Source organism: Vigna umbellata, chromosome 1, assembly GCF_029865625.1.
Source record: "Vigna umbellata cultivar VRB3 chromosome 1, Vumbellata_1.0, whole genome shotgun sequence".
NCBI classification, from domain to species: Eukaryota; Viridiplantae; Streptophyta; class Magnoliopsida; order Fabales; family Fabaceae; genus Vigna; species Vigna umbellata.
This window is the reverse complement of record NC_142165.1, coordinates 4,886,387-4,904,258: the sequence shown is the minus strand read 5'-3', so window position 1 is coordinate 4,904,258 and position 17,872 is coordinate 4,886,387. Positions and strand designations below refer to the sequence as shown.

At 34.1% G+C, this 17,872-nt stretch overlaps 1 protein-coding gene, 1 non-coding gene and 1 pseudogene across 2 annotated transcripts; 2 read left to right on the top strand and 1 right to left on the bottom strand.

Moving 5' to 3' along the window:
- Positions 1-368: 368 nt before the first annotated feature.
- LOC124841422 (U2 small nuclear ribonucleoprotein B'' 2-like) lies at positions 369-3,843 on the top strand. The gene is made up of 5 exons (XM_047317690.2): positions 369-534; positions 1,348-1,520; positions 1,951-2,044; positions 2,927-3,009; positions 3,419-3,843. Exons 1-5 carry the CDS (start codon positions 462-464, stop codon positions 3,692-3,694), a joined length of 699 nt encoding a protein of 232 aa, XP_047173646.1. The 5' UTR covers positions 369-461; the 3' UTR covers positions 3,695-3,843.
- A 9,919-nt stretch (positions 3,844-13,762) lies between these two features.
- Positions 13,763-16,682, top strand: LOC148204450 (uncharacterized; annotated as a pseudogene).
- On the bottom strand, positions 14,337-14,439 carry LOC148204451 (small nucleolar RNA R71). The gene has a single exon (XR_015783976.1). It is a non-coding gene; the product is annotated as a small nucleolar RNA R71 (small nucleolar RNA).
- Positions 16,683-17,872: the final 1,190 nt, after the last annotated feature.

Sequence of the window (17,872 nt, the reverse complement as noted above, 5' to 3'; positions counted from 1 at the left end):
GATGCTTTATGGAAGAGGATTTCTAACACAGGCTTTTCAAAATATATGAAATGCTTCTCAAAACATAAATTTCACCAAATCCCAACATTTTACTCTATCTCTCGTTTTCTTTTTCTTTCTCTCAAATGGACAGCAGATAAAAAAAAAAGTGACAAAAAAAAGCTCTAAAGGAAAAATAGTGCAACAAGAAAAGGTATCTTAGTCTTTTTAACCGATATTATAGAGGTGCAAATACTAATCATGGGCTGCAAGAAGCAAAAACCATAGTTAAAGCGGTGTTACAAAGGTACCTAGAAAACCCATTATAGTGAAAGACTGGCCGAACCCATTTTAATAAATGTGAATTTCTCTAAAACAGCCCATAATAAAAACAACTTTTTGTTTCTAAGCTTCGTCTCTGCTGGCTAGGGCACCACCGTTACACTGTGTTCATTCATCTCAATCAGAAGGAGAGAGAGAGAATGTTATCAGGGGACATACCTCCAAACCAGACCATTTACATCAAGAATCTCAATGAGAAGGTCAAGAAAGACGGTAACATCTGTTCACACCCTTCTTCACATGCTTTTTATTTTACTGTCTGCTTACTTTTCAACCATTTTCTCACTGTAAATTTTTAACTCCGCCGTGTTGCAAGCTATGTTGCAATTAAAGTTTTAAGTGAGTTGAGGATATAATTTGAAGCAGGATGATAGTGTTTAATTTTTTTTATCCACTGAATTAGAGTGACTGGATTTGTCTTGGGAGCTGTGATTCTTGTGTCCCCTTTGCCTAAATTTCGTTGATTATTAAAATTTTATGATATGGACATGTTTCAACTAGAGAATGTGTGGAGCTTAATAAACTGGAGATACGTGTAGTGGCATTTCAATATGTTTGCCCGTGATTTTACATTTTAGGGTTTTAGAAAAGTTAATTGTCTTTGAATTTTCATGTTGACCGTATGACAGTTTAAAATTAATTGGATTTGTTCTTTTGCGATTTTGTTTGTGACTCTAGGGTTTTTTAAAAAATAAATCGGTCTTGATCATGTGATAGTTTTTTTCTTTTTTACAAACTGGGGTGACTGTGGACTTGGCTTTGGAGGAGCAATGATTTTGCATTTCTTTGGCTGAAATTTTATTGCTTAAGCTGAGGGGGCCTGTATGTGTCTTTAACCAAGATATATGTTGTGGCATTTTGTCAAACGTGCCAATGCTTTTTCCTGTTAGATGTTGTAATCTGATATGTTATTTTACTGATTTTGTTGAAATGACTTTAGGTTTAGAAAAAAAGATTCAATTTGAATTTTGATTTTGTACCTTCATCAGAATTTAATGTTACATTGTGTTCTGTTCGATGTGGCAGAGTTGAAGAGATCTCTGTATTGCTTGTTCTCTCAATATGGAAGGATTTTGGATGTTGTTGCTCTAAAGACACCCAGGCTTCGAGGACAGGCATGGGTTTGTTTCAGTGAAGTCACTGCAGCCAGCAATGCTGTGAGACAAATGCAAAACTTCCCATTTTATGAAAAACCTATGGTAATCAAGTTATAGTGTTGTTAATTTCCTTAAAGTTCTGTTCATAAATGTGGTGTGTCCTGTACCCAAGTTTTGAAACCATTTCTCGTTGCTTGTGCATCATATATAACTGTTTTTCTCCTCTATTATGGATTTATGTTTTGGCCAAACTATACTTCCCTCTGGGTGTTATTACTTAAATATTGTTTAAATTTCTTTGATCCAAATTTTTATTGTCCTGTCCTGTTGGAACTATTTTCATTGTCAAGAATGACACAAAATATGGATGACGTCCCGTGTTCTTTATCTCCCCGTGTTCTTTATCTCCCCCACCGCCACCCCAGAGACACGCACTTACTTTTACCTATGAAGCTTCTTGATATTTTGATTTTGGTTAAAGCTTCACTTTAACATATGTCTAAAGCCTTTTTTTGCCAATAATTTGATGTAGAGAATTCAATATGCAAAAACAAAGTCCGATTGTATTGCAAAAGAAGAGGGTAGTTATGTTCCAAGGGAAAAGAAGAAGAAACAAGAGGAGAAAGGTGAGCATAACTGTCATTTTCGTCATTTTTGGAATTGTAGAACTCATGCATACTACATGTACCGTTATTATCTTTCCCTCTCTGTATGTTTGAACGGGACAAAGGATCATGTATAATGAGATTGTAACATTGCAAAAACTAGTCCTTAGAATTTAATGGGAGGAATCCGCAATGCAGCTAAAAAGAAGAAATTATTAATGTTATTTAATTTTATCATAACATGACAATTCTCTATGGAAAATTTAAAACTGAAAAAAGTAAAATAACTGGAAGTATTTACATATATGATGGAGATCATACTGTTTGAACCCAATGGTCATTTGTTGTGGTCATTCGTGAATGCACCTGTCGTACTTTTTAAAGTTATTTTCGTTTCCTTTGCCTGGGAACTTTAGTAAACCTTTATCAAACCTCAGATTTCTTAGGCCCCAAATAAAATGATAGAAATTTTCTGTTGGAAGTTTTAGCAGTGGAGCTTGTCGTTGTTATATAGTGTTTGTGACGTTAATTTTATTTTGTCCATATGCATGGATTTCTTTGTGATGCTTATGGACTACTGTGCGTGTGAAAGATTAGTAAATCAACCCACCTAGTCCCCTTCCAAATTTGGAAAAAAAATATCCTTCAATTGCTGCATGCACACATCGGCAGCTAACCAAAAGGATAAAGCCATCTAGATTTTAAGTGTAAATAAATCTGCATTTCCAATTAAATATTATGTTTGGCATTTTAAGAGAAAAATATCAAAATTCTCCTTTTGAAAATTGTTTTTAAGTTCCATCTTTCTGATCTTGTTGCATAAAAATTAATATTAGTTCATTTGTTGGGTTGGTAGTAGTTCTGCCTGTTTTAATTTAGACTGACATAGTTTTGCCTGTTCAGCTGAAAGAAAGCGGCGTGCTGAGGAAGCACAACAATCTGCTGCGGCTAATGGCATACATGGTGCTAGTAATGGTGGTCCAACTGTAAGTTTCTGTAATAATTTATGGTGTCTGATTTTCAATTCTCTCCTCTTACATATTTGGTTCATCAGATCAATCTTCATGTCTGAGTTTTGTAAGCGTGAATGAAACTAGCAAATTAAAGAACAATGACTATTGTCATAGTTTTTGGTTTTGGTTTAGCTGTAGGTCGGTGGATATGATGGTAGTGATTATTGCACTAACACAGTGTCTGATTTTCTCTTCTCTCCTCTTACATATTTGGTTCATCAGATCAATCTTCATGTCTGATAGTTTTGTAAGCATGAATGAAACTAGCAAATTAAAGAACAATGATTATTGTCATAGTTTTTGGTTTTGGTTTAGCTGTAGGTCGGTGGATATGATGGTAGTGATTATTGCACTAACATAGAATATCTACTATTATCCGCAGGCATCATTCCGTCAAGGATCCAGTGCCCAAGAAGCAGCTGCTCCTAATAATATTTTATTCATAGAGAATTTGCCCCATGAAACTACTGGTAGGATGCTTGAAATGCTCTTCGAACAATACCCAGGTTTCAAGGAAGTGCGCTTGATTGAAGCCAAGCCAGGAATTGCATTTGTTGATTTTGAAGATGAGGTGCAATCATCCATGGCCATGCAGGCTCTCAATGGCTTCAAAATCACTCCACTGAATCCCATGAATATAACCTTTGCTAAGAAGTAGCTTATCCGTTTTCTGTAGTCTGTATTTTTGTAGATCTTTAAGAAACTAATTGCAGACATTGTAAGTTTACCGGAAGTCAAACCAGCAAGGCAGAGTAAGAATTCAACCACGTTTGTGGAAAGGTTGATATAGTGCTGTTATAATGTTTATTGATTTTGTGGTTTAATTTTAGTTTTATCACTCAAAATGTCCATTGGAACATTGTAATAGGTGCTTGAAGAGTCAAGAAAGGAAATAAAAAAAAAACAAAACTAGTGATAAGCTTTCGAAACACTTTACTTTGTTTAAGACAAAAGTATTGCATTTAGGTAAAAAAATGGATCATATCTTAGGAGTCACGTGATCTAAGTTTTTCGGGTTCATTATATAAAACTATGGAGAAATTGAGGGTAAATAATGAACCATAGCATTCAAGGGTGGAATTAAATGAAATTATAAGAGAGGTTCGCCGGAATATAAACCTACTGCAATAAAGGAGAAAATGTGACACAATTTTAGACAACAGAAATAAGAACGATAAAGAGCTTGGGTTCTTCTGAACTTGTGATACAATTATTACTGGTTGAGATTTTTAGAAATTACTACTAGAGTGTGTTCTTTACGTTGTTGGTATTTCTCATGGTTTATATTATAGACAAGGTTAGTGTAATCCTTATTTATTGTAAATGAAGAAATCGTAGAGTGCGTATGTGTGAAGAAAGCCGAAGATGACGATATAAAATGTTATTAAGTACTAGTCGTTCAGGTCATTTTTACCAATAGTTGACCAAATTTCGATCAAGAACACAAACATTCTAGATGGTTTCTCGTCACATTTTTCTGGTATAATTCTTTCAAAGTATTAGAAGTTGAGGTGTTTGTTACAAAATTATTTTTTTAAATACTATAATATTGCTTTTGTAGATTTGTTTTATTAAATTAGTCTTTTGTGGGAGGAGATTTTTGTTGTAGCTTTTAACCAAAAATGAGGCTGGCCAGGATTTCATACCCACTTTTTAGGAAAGGCTGTGTTTGTTTGTCTTGATGAATTGTTGGGAATAATAACCAAAAGGGCCTATGAATGTTAAAAGAAAAGCTGCAAAACTGATGCACACACACTCTTACACTCTGTTCGTTTGAGGGGAACTGACTGTTCACGGTGATTGGCGACGATGGATTTGGAAAATTTACGCGTTCGATTGAAGTGAATTGTGCGGACGAATTTGCAGCAAAATGCGAGATGCTTGTACTGTTCACTCACTCGTAGATGTAGTGAGATTTGGAGGAATGAATTTTGATACTTAATATAATCGGGTTGTAATTGCACTGCATGTTTACAATAAGAACATAGTTACGGCTTTTGTGATAAAGAGGACCCGTATCCGATTCCAAAAGGACTCGTATTCGGTTCCAGCACCATAAAGAAAAACAACGCCAAGATGTATTCGGTTCTATTTGAGGATTCGATTTCACACATATGAAGCAGGAGAACTTAAGTTGTATTCAGTTTCAGTAGCTGGTATTCGGTTCCAGTGGTATGAATACAAAGAAGGGAAGTTGTATTCGGTTCCCATAGGCTCGTATTTGGTTACCCAGCCCTCCTGTGTATTCGGTTCCATGGTTGTCAACATTGGAGCTCGGTTCGAATGGGTGAATTCGGTTCGCATGGAGGAATTAGCTTGCAAGCTTGATGGTTATGGCGCCATATTCACAATGGTGGAGGTTGCAAGGACGGTGGTTTATGCATCTGAAGAAGGACGACGATACAACATGGTGTTGTGGACGTACGTGAAGGTGCATTTGGCGATCTCCGAGAGGAGGTCGTTGGCGAAGTCGAGTTTATCCATGGCGATTCACTCGACGCATTGGAGGAAGAGACCAAGAAGTTTGAGGCCGGTGGACTCGGCGGCGTGAGGTTGGGGATCGAAGGCCTGTTCGTCCTCGGTGGCAGTATCGCGGAGAAGTTGGTCCGCTTGAAAGAAGGCACAGTGTGGAGGATGGTGTTGGTGTGATTCAGATGATGCAAGAGGAGAAAGAGTATTGATTTTGGTGATTGATGAGATTGGTTATTGAGTTGAAGCATTTGTGTTTGTTGATTCAAAACTTCCACAGGCTTTCTTGAACGATTTTTCCCTCTGTGCATTTTGAATCTGGGTATGCCTCTTTGGAGCATCTCCATTTCTTACCATCAGTTCTTCTATAGAAAGATAAAAAAAGCAAAAACTCATAGTGTTGTGGCTGGTTAGGCAAAAGCCTCGAGGATAAAGGGGAATCAAAGTAGTTCCTTTTTATTGTGAAGAGAATATCAGGTGGAATGAAAATTCCCGAAGCCATGTACTTATAGATGAGAGCTTGATGTTCAAGCTCTTGCCACTGTGATGGGGTGAAGGGAAACCTATTCCTCCCATTCATCATCAAGCAAGAAGAGTAGAAAAGAAGGAAATAGAAATATGCAGATCAAAAGGAAAGCTATATATATATATATATATGTATATATATATATATATATATGTATATGTATATATATGTATATGTATATATATATATGTATATATATGTATATATATGTATATGTATATATGTATATGTATATATGTATATATGTATATGTACACATACATATGTATATATGTATAGATACATATGTATGTATATATATATATATATATATATATATATATATATATATATATATATATATATATATATATGTATGTATATAAAAGCACCAAAGAGAGAAATAAAAAAAAAGTATCATGAAAATGCAGAGGTGAAAATGTTTGTAAGTGAGAGAAAAGAGAAAGAGAGTGGTGATGAGTACGTATTATTGATAATATTAGAATAGGGGTTGGGAGAGAAGAGGAGGTATAATTTTACTAATTTATAATATTAGTAAAATATATACTAAAATTCATTTTACTAATTTATAATTTTTTTACATTTTAAAAATTAATTTTAAGAATTATTTATAATTTTGTCTCTTTATAAACATTTTTACAATTAAATGTAACATTAATAAATACCATTTTATATTACTTTAATAACTAGGGGTATTTTGGTAATCTTTAATTTCTACCAATTACACTAATTTTTTAAATATGTCACATAAATCAAATCTTATACTAATTCTCACAAACTTTACTTCCAAATCCACTCTCAATTACCCACAAATCCACTCAAAAAAACAACAAAAAAATTACCCTCAAATCCATTCAAATCATCTCCCCTAAATCCCTACAAAAGAACAAAGCCTTAAAGATATTGCAATGTAATTTTGATGTGTTGCTATTCATCAAGCTGAGATGGATTTATATAGTCGTGCTTACAATGTTTGTAACATTAAATTTTCAAATTGATAAGCTAGGCTCTAGCTGGCGTGACCAACCCTGTCAAATCGAACAAAAACTAACAATATAGTTGATCGAACATCACTGACTAACAACCTCATAAAAATAGAATGGATTTAAAACATAAACAATAATAACCTGGTTTATCAAAAGCAAAAACCCGATAACAATACAGACTAACTTTTTTGGCGAGTTTAACAAATCATGACAAATAGTGAATGGAAGTTTTAAGTATCATTTTCCCAAGGGACTTATGTCTTGTTTGTCTAATCTTGTTTATTTATCAAATTCAATTTAGATACGATGATGATTGAATTCATAATGATGCAATTAGATTGTAATAACAAGAATTTTAAAAATTACGATTGAAATTTAAAAAAGAACTTCATTGGAATTGGATTTCATGAATAACATAAAGATAAAACTCTATACAACATATCATTTTGTCATTCACTCATTCACATCAAGGTATACTCAGTTTAATTTCTTAAGATCGAGTTCTAAATATATATGCTAAATTACTAATTCCTTAGCCCATTTAACATACAATTCGTAGTAAAATCAAATGTATAAGAATGACCAAGAAGAATTGATATCATTCCTATGACCAATTCTCTTAGTTTCTCTATCTATGTCCATGTTCAAGTTTACTTTCCAATAATAAGAAACATTTAAATATCATTATATTTTCATACAATGATAGTCAAATTAAGAAATAACATATGAATAAACAAAGATATATTGCACAGGAAATTTACATCAAAATGAGTTCATTACATCCAATTCCAATGAAAAGTGAAATTAGTTACTCCTAGTCATCTAAAACATACAAGTTTAACAAAATTCATTACCTAGATCAGTTGAGTATTCACACCAATCCTGGTACTAGACGATCTTGCTTAAATTTCCTCAACTCAAAAAGAGTTCAGTAGTAAGTATTTTTATTCTCTCCAGAATTGCAATCAACAATTGCTTATAAGTTGTTCATACTATTACTCTCACAAAGAGAATATGATTACAATACAAAATAGTATAAACACTCGCAAGTGTCTCTCTCATCACTCATTTTCTATCATCTTGCACAAGTAAGCAAATGATACAGTGAAGCACTAGAGCGATACTTTTCTTTTTCTTTTTCTTTCTTCTCTCTAAATATAAGTAGATATTGCAATGAATCTTGAGAGATCTTTTCCTTTGTTTCACTCTTTCACTCTTTTACTCTCTCTTCTTTCTTCAAGTGGATGTTCTATTGAAGCTTGAGAATATCTTTCTTTTCTTGAGCTCTTCTCTTCATTTGAGAGATTTTGATTTAATAGCTCAAAGAGATTTCTTTGCTCAATGGATGATGAGATATCTCTATGTCTCCATATTTTCTCTCTTATTCATCATCACCTTTAATACCTTCTAGTCTTCTATTTATACACTTTGATGATATAGTTGTTGTGGTAGTGCTTATCTTGAGATTTGACAATATGGTCGTTTTGACGAAGCTTAGACCAGACATGCTTTTCAGAGCTTTTATCAAAAGTAGTCTTAACTCATCTCTTTGGCATAACTTTTGATAATTTGATCAACGCTCCTTCTTATCTTTTTCTCAACGTTCACTCGGTGCTTATAAGATGGATGTTTGTAGCAATTGTCCTGCACATGATAGAGATATAGATGTGTATATCAAGTGTGCTTCTTTCTTTTTACTTAAGTGTTTTTAAGTGTTTTAGTCATTTGTTCAAGATTCTACGTTTTCTAATCTTTTTGTTTTTGTGAGATTGATTCATATTGTTTAGTCTGTAAGAGACTTCTTGGTTGGTGTTTTACTTATTGATGATTTGTTTTGACATTGGTATTAGGTCATTTTTTTCTAGAGACATCATCTTGACTTGTTTTGATTTCGAGAGCTAAGCTGAATACCTTTCTCAGGTATGATATGCATCAAGCGTTTAACTTCAACTCTCTTAGACGTTTTAGGCATAATAGCGTTTAGCCGTGAGTCTGAGTGTTTTGACCTAAAAGTTTTTCTATTTCCTAAAAACTTGAGTGTTTTCCTAAGCTTTTCTATGTTGAGGATTCATGTTCTAAGTTTTGTATAGGTTTTCTATGTCGAGAATTCAGGTTCTAAGTTTTGTGTTTTTACCCTAAGTTTCGTAGTCTAGTTTTTACTTCGACTTTTCTTAGAGGATTATCTTCATTTTTTTTCTTCTTGGTGAGTTTGGAAATCTTTCTACCAAGAGTTTTTGCTTTAACACTTATTGATTTTCATTAGACCTTCTTGGCTTATGGTTTTCTGGCCTAGTGTTTTTCTAGTTCAAGGTTGATTTTTTAACCTAGGATTTTTTTGTTTGTAAGGTTTTGATTTTCATTAGACCTTCTTGGCTTATGGTTTTCTAGCCTAGTGTTTTTCTATTCTAAACTGGAGTTTTCTGACCTGACATTTTTCTTTAGTGTTTTTCTAGTTCAAGGTTGATTTTCTAACTTAGGATGTTCTACCTTAGTGTTTGATGTCTGTTTTCTATCTTAAGGTTGGCCTTCTAACTTAAGGTTTTCTATCCTAGTGTTTGGTGAGTTTCTAGTTTAGAGTTAGTTCCCTATACATAAAGAATTATTCGTTTCATGTTATTTAGTTAAACTTCAAAACCAAGGTTTCTATTTGACGAGCTTGTCGTATTTTGACAATAGGTAGTACATCCTTTTAGGCATGGTTTCAAGTGAAGAACATTATGTGAATATCTCTTTTGTCTTTAACGTCCACTTTGTGATATTTGATCTGAAACTTTGTAGATGCGTGTAGAATAGTTTATCTGCAAATAGCAGAGTAAATTATGCATGCAACAGATAAGTCTATTCTTATCACTTTTATTGTTTTTTATCTTTGAGCACTTAATGTCATTTAATGCTTTCTTAGAACAAAAAGTGTTTGTGGATTTCTTACCGTTAAGGTAGCATTTGAAAATTACGCTTTTCTTTTAAAAATACCAAAGCGTTGAGTATGACTTCATCATTGGACGAAGTATTGTTTTCTCCCATGTTATCGTTTAGGCAAGTAAACACTTCCTTTGATCATTATCTGTTCTTTAGGCAAATAACGTTTATCTTGTTTATGTTTTTTCTTTTGTATTTTAGGCTTTTAATCTTTTAGTGTGTTTTATCAAAGACATCATCTTGACATGGTTTGTTTTCGAGAGCTAAAGTGAATACCTTTTGGGTATCATAAGCTTTAAGTGTTTAACATTAACTCTCTTAGACGCTTCAGGCATAATAACCGTTTAACATAACGTCTAGGTGTTTTTGACCTAGATATTGTTTTGTTTCCTATGAACCTAGGTGTTTTCCTAAGGTTTTCTACGTTGGAGATTCAGGTTCTAAGTGTTGTGTAGATGTTCTATGTTGGGAATTTAGGTTCTAAGTCTTTTGTGTTTTCATCCTAAGTTGTCTTCAGATTATTATCTCGTTTTAATGTTATTTAATAAAACTTCAAACCATGAGAACGTTTAGGCGCATAGACGATTTTGTCTTAACAAAGCCTTTCATGGACATAGTCAAGAAGAATAACCAAAAGGAATGTTTGTCTGATCTTATTGCAGAAAAAGAAGCATTGGTTGGTACGATTGTTGACCAAGAGGCTTCCATTGTTAAGCTTGAGAAAGTGGTAGAGAAATTGGAAATGTTTGTTGCACAAAAGAGGCATGAAAGGGAGATGGTACTTGTACTTCATTTGAGAAGTCAAATTCAGTGAACTTACTGTATTAAAGAGTACGGGATGATGTTGGAAGTAATTATCATGTTCGACTTGCTGATGTTTTAGTTGAAAAAGACATGGAGAAACAAAAATCTGACGTGTCCACGCGTCTAAAGGCTCTATCTAGGAAGCGTGTCAAAAGTGTTGTTATGAGAACTCCTTAGACAAGAATATAAAGGAAAAATCATAGGCTCATTTAATAGGTAATGAATTTCTCTTTGTGTTATGTTTATCTTAAATTGTTTTAGGTTTGTGCATATGAAAGCATGGAAGCAGGCCTTTACCAGCTAAAACATTTACGAATACTTGAATGACACCTTACAAATATTTTGTCTGCATTGACTCGACTTCCTGATGAAGAAATAGCATTGCCTACAACATCACACATTCACAAGAAATTGCAGATTACTCCTTTGAACTTGAGTAGCAATTTTGTTGTTTGTACAACCAGGTGATCTATGTTAAATGGGATTTTTAGTTTATTTGGCATTGTCATTTATCCTAGTTGTGTTAAAAGTTTGTACCATATGTAATGATCTCATACACTCACAATCTGTTTATTATTTTATACACAATTTTGAAAGTTGGAATCATGCTATTGTTTTTAACAAAATCTTTTCCCAAGGGCTGATAATTCTTGAGCAAAGAATATTTTGAAATGGATTTGAGTACACTAAGTTTAGAATCAGTGAATTTTGGTCCTTAAAGAGTTCTATTTTTCCAAGCTCATTAACTCTTGTGTATTTAAAATGAAGCAAATACCTTAAATTTCTATTACCAAATTCCACCTACATAATTTTTCAGGTCAACACTTTCACCAACATCACGTAAATCTAAGAAAAAACATATATCCTGAACTTAAAAAAGGACCAAGTTTTCCCTAATCCTAAAAGCTTTTTGACCAACATTCCACCTACCAATTAATTCTAGAAGTATAAGACTAAAAATTATCACACGATCTACCATGCCCACTATCCATTTAAAAGGTGTGGCCTTCAAGCACTCCTTTTGGAATGAATTTAGGCAATCATTCAAACTATATGTCGTGTTAGTACTTTGTGCCTAACTCTAAGTGTAGCTTGCAAGTGTAAATCAAAGGATAAATTCATGCATTCAATACAACAATCAAAGTATTGATTATCAAATTTAAACAATTACATGCACTTACGGTTCCACTTTCTTGTTCGTCCATTATAGTATACCCTACATATTTTTAAAAAACAAATATGTTATCTCCAAAATTTAGAACCAAAATCTACACTAGTGAAATGACGTCTTTGTATGGGCTCAATGTCATATTGCTGACCTTAAAGTCATATTTGCTCAAAATAATCTGTCCCACCTCATCAATAAAGACCATAATTGTAGGGGTGGACTCCCTAATTGAGCTTGAAATCGTGGTGACCAACTTTTCCCTAAAGTAATAAGAAGGATAATAGGAACACTTGGTAAAACAATTGTAATGGACAAGGATTGTAATAAATCAACAATGAATACAAATTTGGGACCATGACACGTCCCTGTGTAATGTAGGTTTTAGGTCACTCAAAAAGATTCCAATACTACCACTCATACCTAAATCACATTATTAGACAAACTGAAAGATGGAAGAAAAAAATCATTCCCATAGTCATAGAACCACAAACACCCAATTGAACAAAATCACGAACATCCACAATCGAATAAAACTACAAACACCCATGATAAATGTAAACTTTACTTATATTTGTTACTTAAAATGTTGTGCTTTGGAGTAAGTTTAAGTGTTTATTCTCATGAAAAGTATATAAATGTTGATGTAAGTATAGTTTTGAATGTTTAAATGTGTATTGATGCTTTTGTATGTTTATATCCAAGAATAAGGATGGATAATATCAAAGACTTGGAGTGCATCACTCGCCCAGCCAGCTGGAGCTCCTCGCCCAGCGAGCCTGCACTAGTCGCCCAACGAGACTGCACCAGTCGCCCAACGAGCTGACACCTGTCGCCCAGCGAGAAGATGCCACTCGCCCAGCGAGTGGAGGCCTGTCGCCCAGCGAGAAGTCACTTAAGGTCCTTCCCTTTAAAATGTCGCGAAACTGAACCAGAGAGAGGGAGAAGACAGTGGGAACGCTGCAGCTCGCGTCTAGCTCGTGTATGGGTGCTTCCAAGGTGCAAAACCACCACTTTCTACCATCCAATCCATCAATTATTGCTTTTGAGATGCATATGTGTAGCTAAGACTCCATTTCACTAGGGTTGAGAGTAAAGTTCTGAAACTCTTTGTAATCTATCTGTTAATACATGATCTTGTATGAATTTTGTGTTCTATCTTGATTATTCATGCCTACGATGGAAATCTAAGCTAATTGAACAGTTAAATCATTGGAAAATGCATGAGACTGCGGACATAGGATAGAACAACTAAGGGATTTCAATTCTAGACATAGATTGGAACTTTTAGTCATCTGTGACATTGTGTTTAAGGCAAATCCGAGAACTGAATTTGCTAAGGGATTAGTGATTTAGTTTGAATGATTCACAAATTGTCATATGAGGAATCAGAGGCTTGTATGCGCCTAGGATGTCGATGCTTAATTTTGAGGAACTGTGTTAGTAGAAAATTATATGAGTGATGAACTTGAATGTCAACCCCAGTGAACCTAAATTCGACTGTTTTTACCACTTTTTAAATTTGTATGCTAATCTTAAGTGTGTTATAAAAATACGTTTAATAATCGCTAAATTAGTAAACTTTAACAATCAGTGAATCTAAACAAATCTCTTGGGAAACGATATCCGGACTTACCGGTTTATTAATTGAACGATTTGGTACGCTTGACGAGGTCTCAACAAGTTTTTGGCGCCGTTGCCGGGGATTTGTTTTTGTCTTTGTTGATTGTGTGTTGTTTATCTAGTTTAATTGATTTTAGCTATCTTTTGTTTAAGTGTTTATTGTGATCGTATTTGAATTCTTGTGCATAATTTTTATCATCTGTAGAAATTGTGTCTTTTTAGTTTGTGTTTTGTATGAGAAGCAGAGAACAGGTTGAAAATCTACTTTTTGATCCGGAAATTGAAAGAACTGCTCGAAGGAACAAGAGTAGAAGGAGGAGACAAAGTAGAGAATCCAAAGAAGCCTCTGTTATTTCTGAAGAAATTCTGGACTCTTCATCTAGTCAAGAAAAAGAAGAAATGGAAGATAATCGTACTAGAGAAGGTTCTGGGCAAGGAAGACGTACTCTTGCAGACTATAATACTTTCTCAGGACCTCTGCACTTCAATAGTATTGCAAGACCAGTGGTGAATGCTGCTAACATGGAGATGAAGCCAGCTCTTATTCATCTGGTGCAGAACAATCAGTTTCATGGATTATCCCACGAGAATCCATACACTCACTTGGCTACTTTCATGGAGATCTATAATACAGTGAGGATTCACCAGGTTCTAGATGAAGCAATCCGAATCAGCTTATTTCCATTCCCATTGGCTGGTAATGCAAAAATGTGGCTAAATTCCTTTCCAGAGAATAGTCTGACAATCTGGGATGATGTAGTTGCTAAATTTCTGAATAAGTTTTTCCCTCAATCCAAAGTCAATAAGGGAAAGCAGAAGATCTCTTCTTTTCAACAAGATGTTGATGAAACTCTAGGTCAAGCATGGGATAGATTCAAAGGCCTACTGAGAAAAACCCCTACTCATGGATTTGATGAGCCTACACTGCTAAATTTGTTTCTTGGAGGGCTGAAATATCAGACAAAGTTAATGTTAGATGCATCAGCTGGAGGTAATATCAGATGGAAGACGCCTGAAGAAGCACATGAACTGATTGAAAACATGGCTGCAAATGATAATGAAGCTCAGAGTGAAAGAGCTCAATTTGAACAAAAAGGTGTTCTTCAACTTCAATCTCAAGATGCTTTACTAGCTCAGAGCAAGATTATGACTCAGCAACTTGAGACATTAATGAAGAAGTTATCTCAGCTACCTAAAGAACTGCAGAATGTTTCTCAAGCTCAACATCAGATTGTTCAAAGTTGTTAATTTTGCGGAGGAGATCATAATAATGGTCAATGTGTAGTGCAAGGCATGTCTCATGAAGATGTAAATTATATGGGAATCAAGGTCTTCAGACGAATTATGATCAAGGTCAAAGTTTTAATCAAGGATGGAGACCTCATCCGAGTATGGGACAAGCTGTTCCGTTCAATAGACCACCTCCACAGAACTTTCAGCAACTACCTACTCTGACAGAAAGAACTTCAAAACTGGAAGAAACTCTTCAACAGTTTATGCAGGTATCAATTTCCAACCATAAAAGTACAGAAGCCTCAATTCAGAATTTGGAGATTCAGGTGGATCAATTAGCTAAAAAGTTGGAAGAAAAACCAGAGAAGAAATTTGTGGCTAACACTGAAGTGAATCCAAAGGAAGACTGTAAAGTTATTACTACAAGATCAGGAAGAATTCTGGAAGAAAGAGAGAATGAGAAAAAATTGAGTGAAGAAAAAGATGAGATGAGTAAACAGGGAGATAAAGAAAAAGAGAAAGAGGATAGAGAAAGTGAGAAAGAGAGAGAGGGAGAGAAAAAGAAAGAATAGGTGTACGAGAAACCTCTTCCATATCCAAAGGTTTTCTCTAAAAAGGAGAAGGAAAGACAGTTCAAGAGTTTCATTGATATTTTCAAAAAGTTGGAAATCAAGATGCCATTCTCAGAAGCACTGAAACAAATACCTTCTTATTTGAAATTCATGAAAGATTTGCTCACAAAGAAGAAAAAGTATATTGAGGAAGAAACTATAGAAGTTAAGGGCCAGTGCAATGCTATCATTCAGAAGTTGCTCCCACCAAAATTTCAAGATCCAGGCAGTTTTACAATTCCATGCACCATTGGTAAACTGGCTATTGGGAAGGCGTTAATTGATCTTGGAGCCAGCATCAATCTTATTCCTCTGTCAATGTTTAAAAAGATTGGAGAATTAGAGTTGAAGCCCACACGCATGACTCTACAATTGGCAGATAGATCGATCAAATATCCGCATGGAGTAGTAGAAGATGTTTTGGTAAAGGTAGACAAATTCTTATTTCTAGTGGATTTTTTTATCATGGAAATGGAAGAAGATACAAAAATTCCTTTGATTCTGGGAAGGCCATTCATGAAGACCGCTCGAGTGTTAATTGATGTTGATGATGGGAAGCTTAAAGTGAGAGTTGAGAATGAAGAAGTAAATTTCAATGTTTTTGAAGCAATGTCTCACCCAAATGATGAAGATACGTGTTTTCAAACTGATGAACTTGAGAAAGTCTGCATGATTACACAGAAGACGATGCATATATCATCACCTCTTGAAAGAACTTTTATTGATGCTTGTGAATTCTTACATGCAGAGGAAGAGAAATTAATTGATGAATATATACAGAATCTAGATGCTTTAAAGGAGATTCCATCTGATGAAGTGGAGATTGGAGAATTAAAGACTGAGGAAGAGATAAAAGAAAAGAAGCTGGAATTGAAGTTGTTACCTTCACATTTGAAGTATGTTTTTCTTGAAAAATATGATAATAAACCTGTGATCATCAGCAATGCTTTATCCACTCTGGAGGAAGAGAAGTTAATTGAAGTCTTAAAAGTGAACAAAGGAGTTGTAGGTTGGTCAATTTCTGATCTGAAAGGAATAAGTCCTTCTTATTGCATGCATAGCATATTCATGGAGGATGATTTCAAACTAGTGGCTCAACCACAGAGATTTTTTTAGTGTCAAGCTAAAGACGTTAAACAAGCGCTTACTGGGAGGCAACCCAGCTTTCTAACTCAATCTCAATTTTTGGTTTTAGTTCTTTTAGTGTCAATTTAACTTGAATTGAATCTGTTTGGTTGTGTGGATTGAATTATGTTTTTGCAATGATTTGATTGTGAAATGTTTGTTTGAAGTTTGATTATGAGTTTTGAATTCTTTCCATGATAACTGGCATGATTGTGAGATTGTTATTGCAAAATCTAAGTTTTAGAACTTGTGTTATGATTATATATGATTTGTTCTTGAATCTGATTGATTGTGACCCAGAAGTTGAATAACTGAGTGTACTGAGAAAGCTTTGAAAGCAAGTGAGAAGTTGTTATTGCTATGAAATTGGTTTTTGCATAATTCTTATTAATACAGATACATTCTGATTTAGAAATGAGAAAGGCAGTTTTTTGTTTTTGAAATTAACTACTTGGCCAGATGACTACCCATATGTGAATATTCATCCTTTGTTATCCTGTTTGAGCCTTATATATTTTTTTTTGTGAACCCTGAGCATATTACAGAACAATCTACCTTATCCAACACTTTAGAAGAAGAGAATAAGAAACATATTTGTCAAGATATAGGTAGAACTTAAGTTTGGGGGAAATTATAATCAGTTGAGTCTTAAACTGATGAAAAACAATGAAAAAAAAAATTTCAATGTGTTATGTGATGAATGAAGAGGTAGTTGATAAATAAAGTTTCAATGTCGTTATGTTCTTGTTCTCCTCTTCTTTAGTGTTATTTTGTTTCCTTGTAAAACCATGTTTCTTCTAGCCAAGCCAAGTTATAACCTGAGAAAGTCCTTTTGATTTAAATCAGAATGTGTAAATTGTGTATGAGATGACTTGCAAAAGTTGATGAAGTAGTTGATGACAATCTGAGCGTGAATTGGAGTTGTAAACACTTGCAGGTTGAGATAAACACTGATTGAGCATATTTGTTTTATTCTTTTTCTGGTTGTCTTATCATTATGGATTCAAGAACTTGTTAATATAGAAATTATAACATTTGATCTAAATATTTGGAGATGTAGGTACAATCCTTACTTTTGTGACAGAGATTATGTGATGGAATATCAACTGCTCTTTTGGGTTTGTTTTCTTTTGTTATTGTTTATTTTCATGAGGACATGAAAATATATAAGTTTGGGGGAGTTGATAAATGTAAACTTTACTTATATTTGTTACTTAAAATGTTGTGCTTTTGAGTAAGTTTAAGTGTTTATTCTCATGAAAAGTATATAAATGTTGATGTAAGTATAGTTTTGAATGTTCAAATGTGTATTGGATAATATCAAAGACTTGGAGTGCATCACTCGCCCAGCCAGCTGGAGCTCCTCGCCCAGCGA

Excerpts from the sequence above, each read along its gene's own strand:
- LOC124841422 (XM_047317690.2), top strand. The coding sequence starts at position 462 with ATGTTATCAGGGGACATACCTCCAAACCAGACCATTTACATCAAGAAT. Across the intron at positions 535-1,347 it reads TGAGAAGGTCAAGAAAGACG|AGTTGAAGAGATCTCTGTAT; the intron begins GTAACATCTGTT and ends TCGATGTGGCAG. Across the intron at positions 2,045-2,926 it reads GAAGAAACAAGAGGAGAAAG|CTGAAAGAAAGCGGCGTGCT; the intron begins GTGAGCATAACT and ends TTGCCTGTTCAG.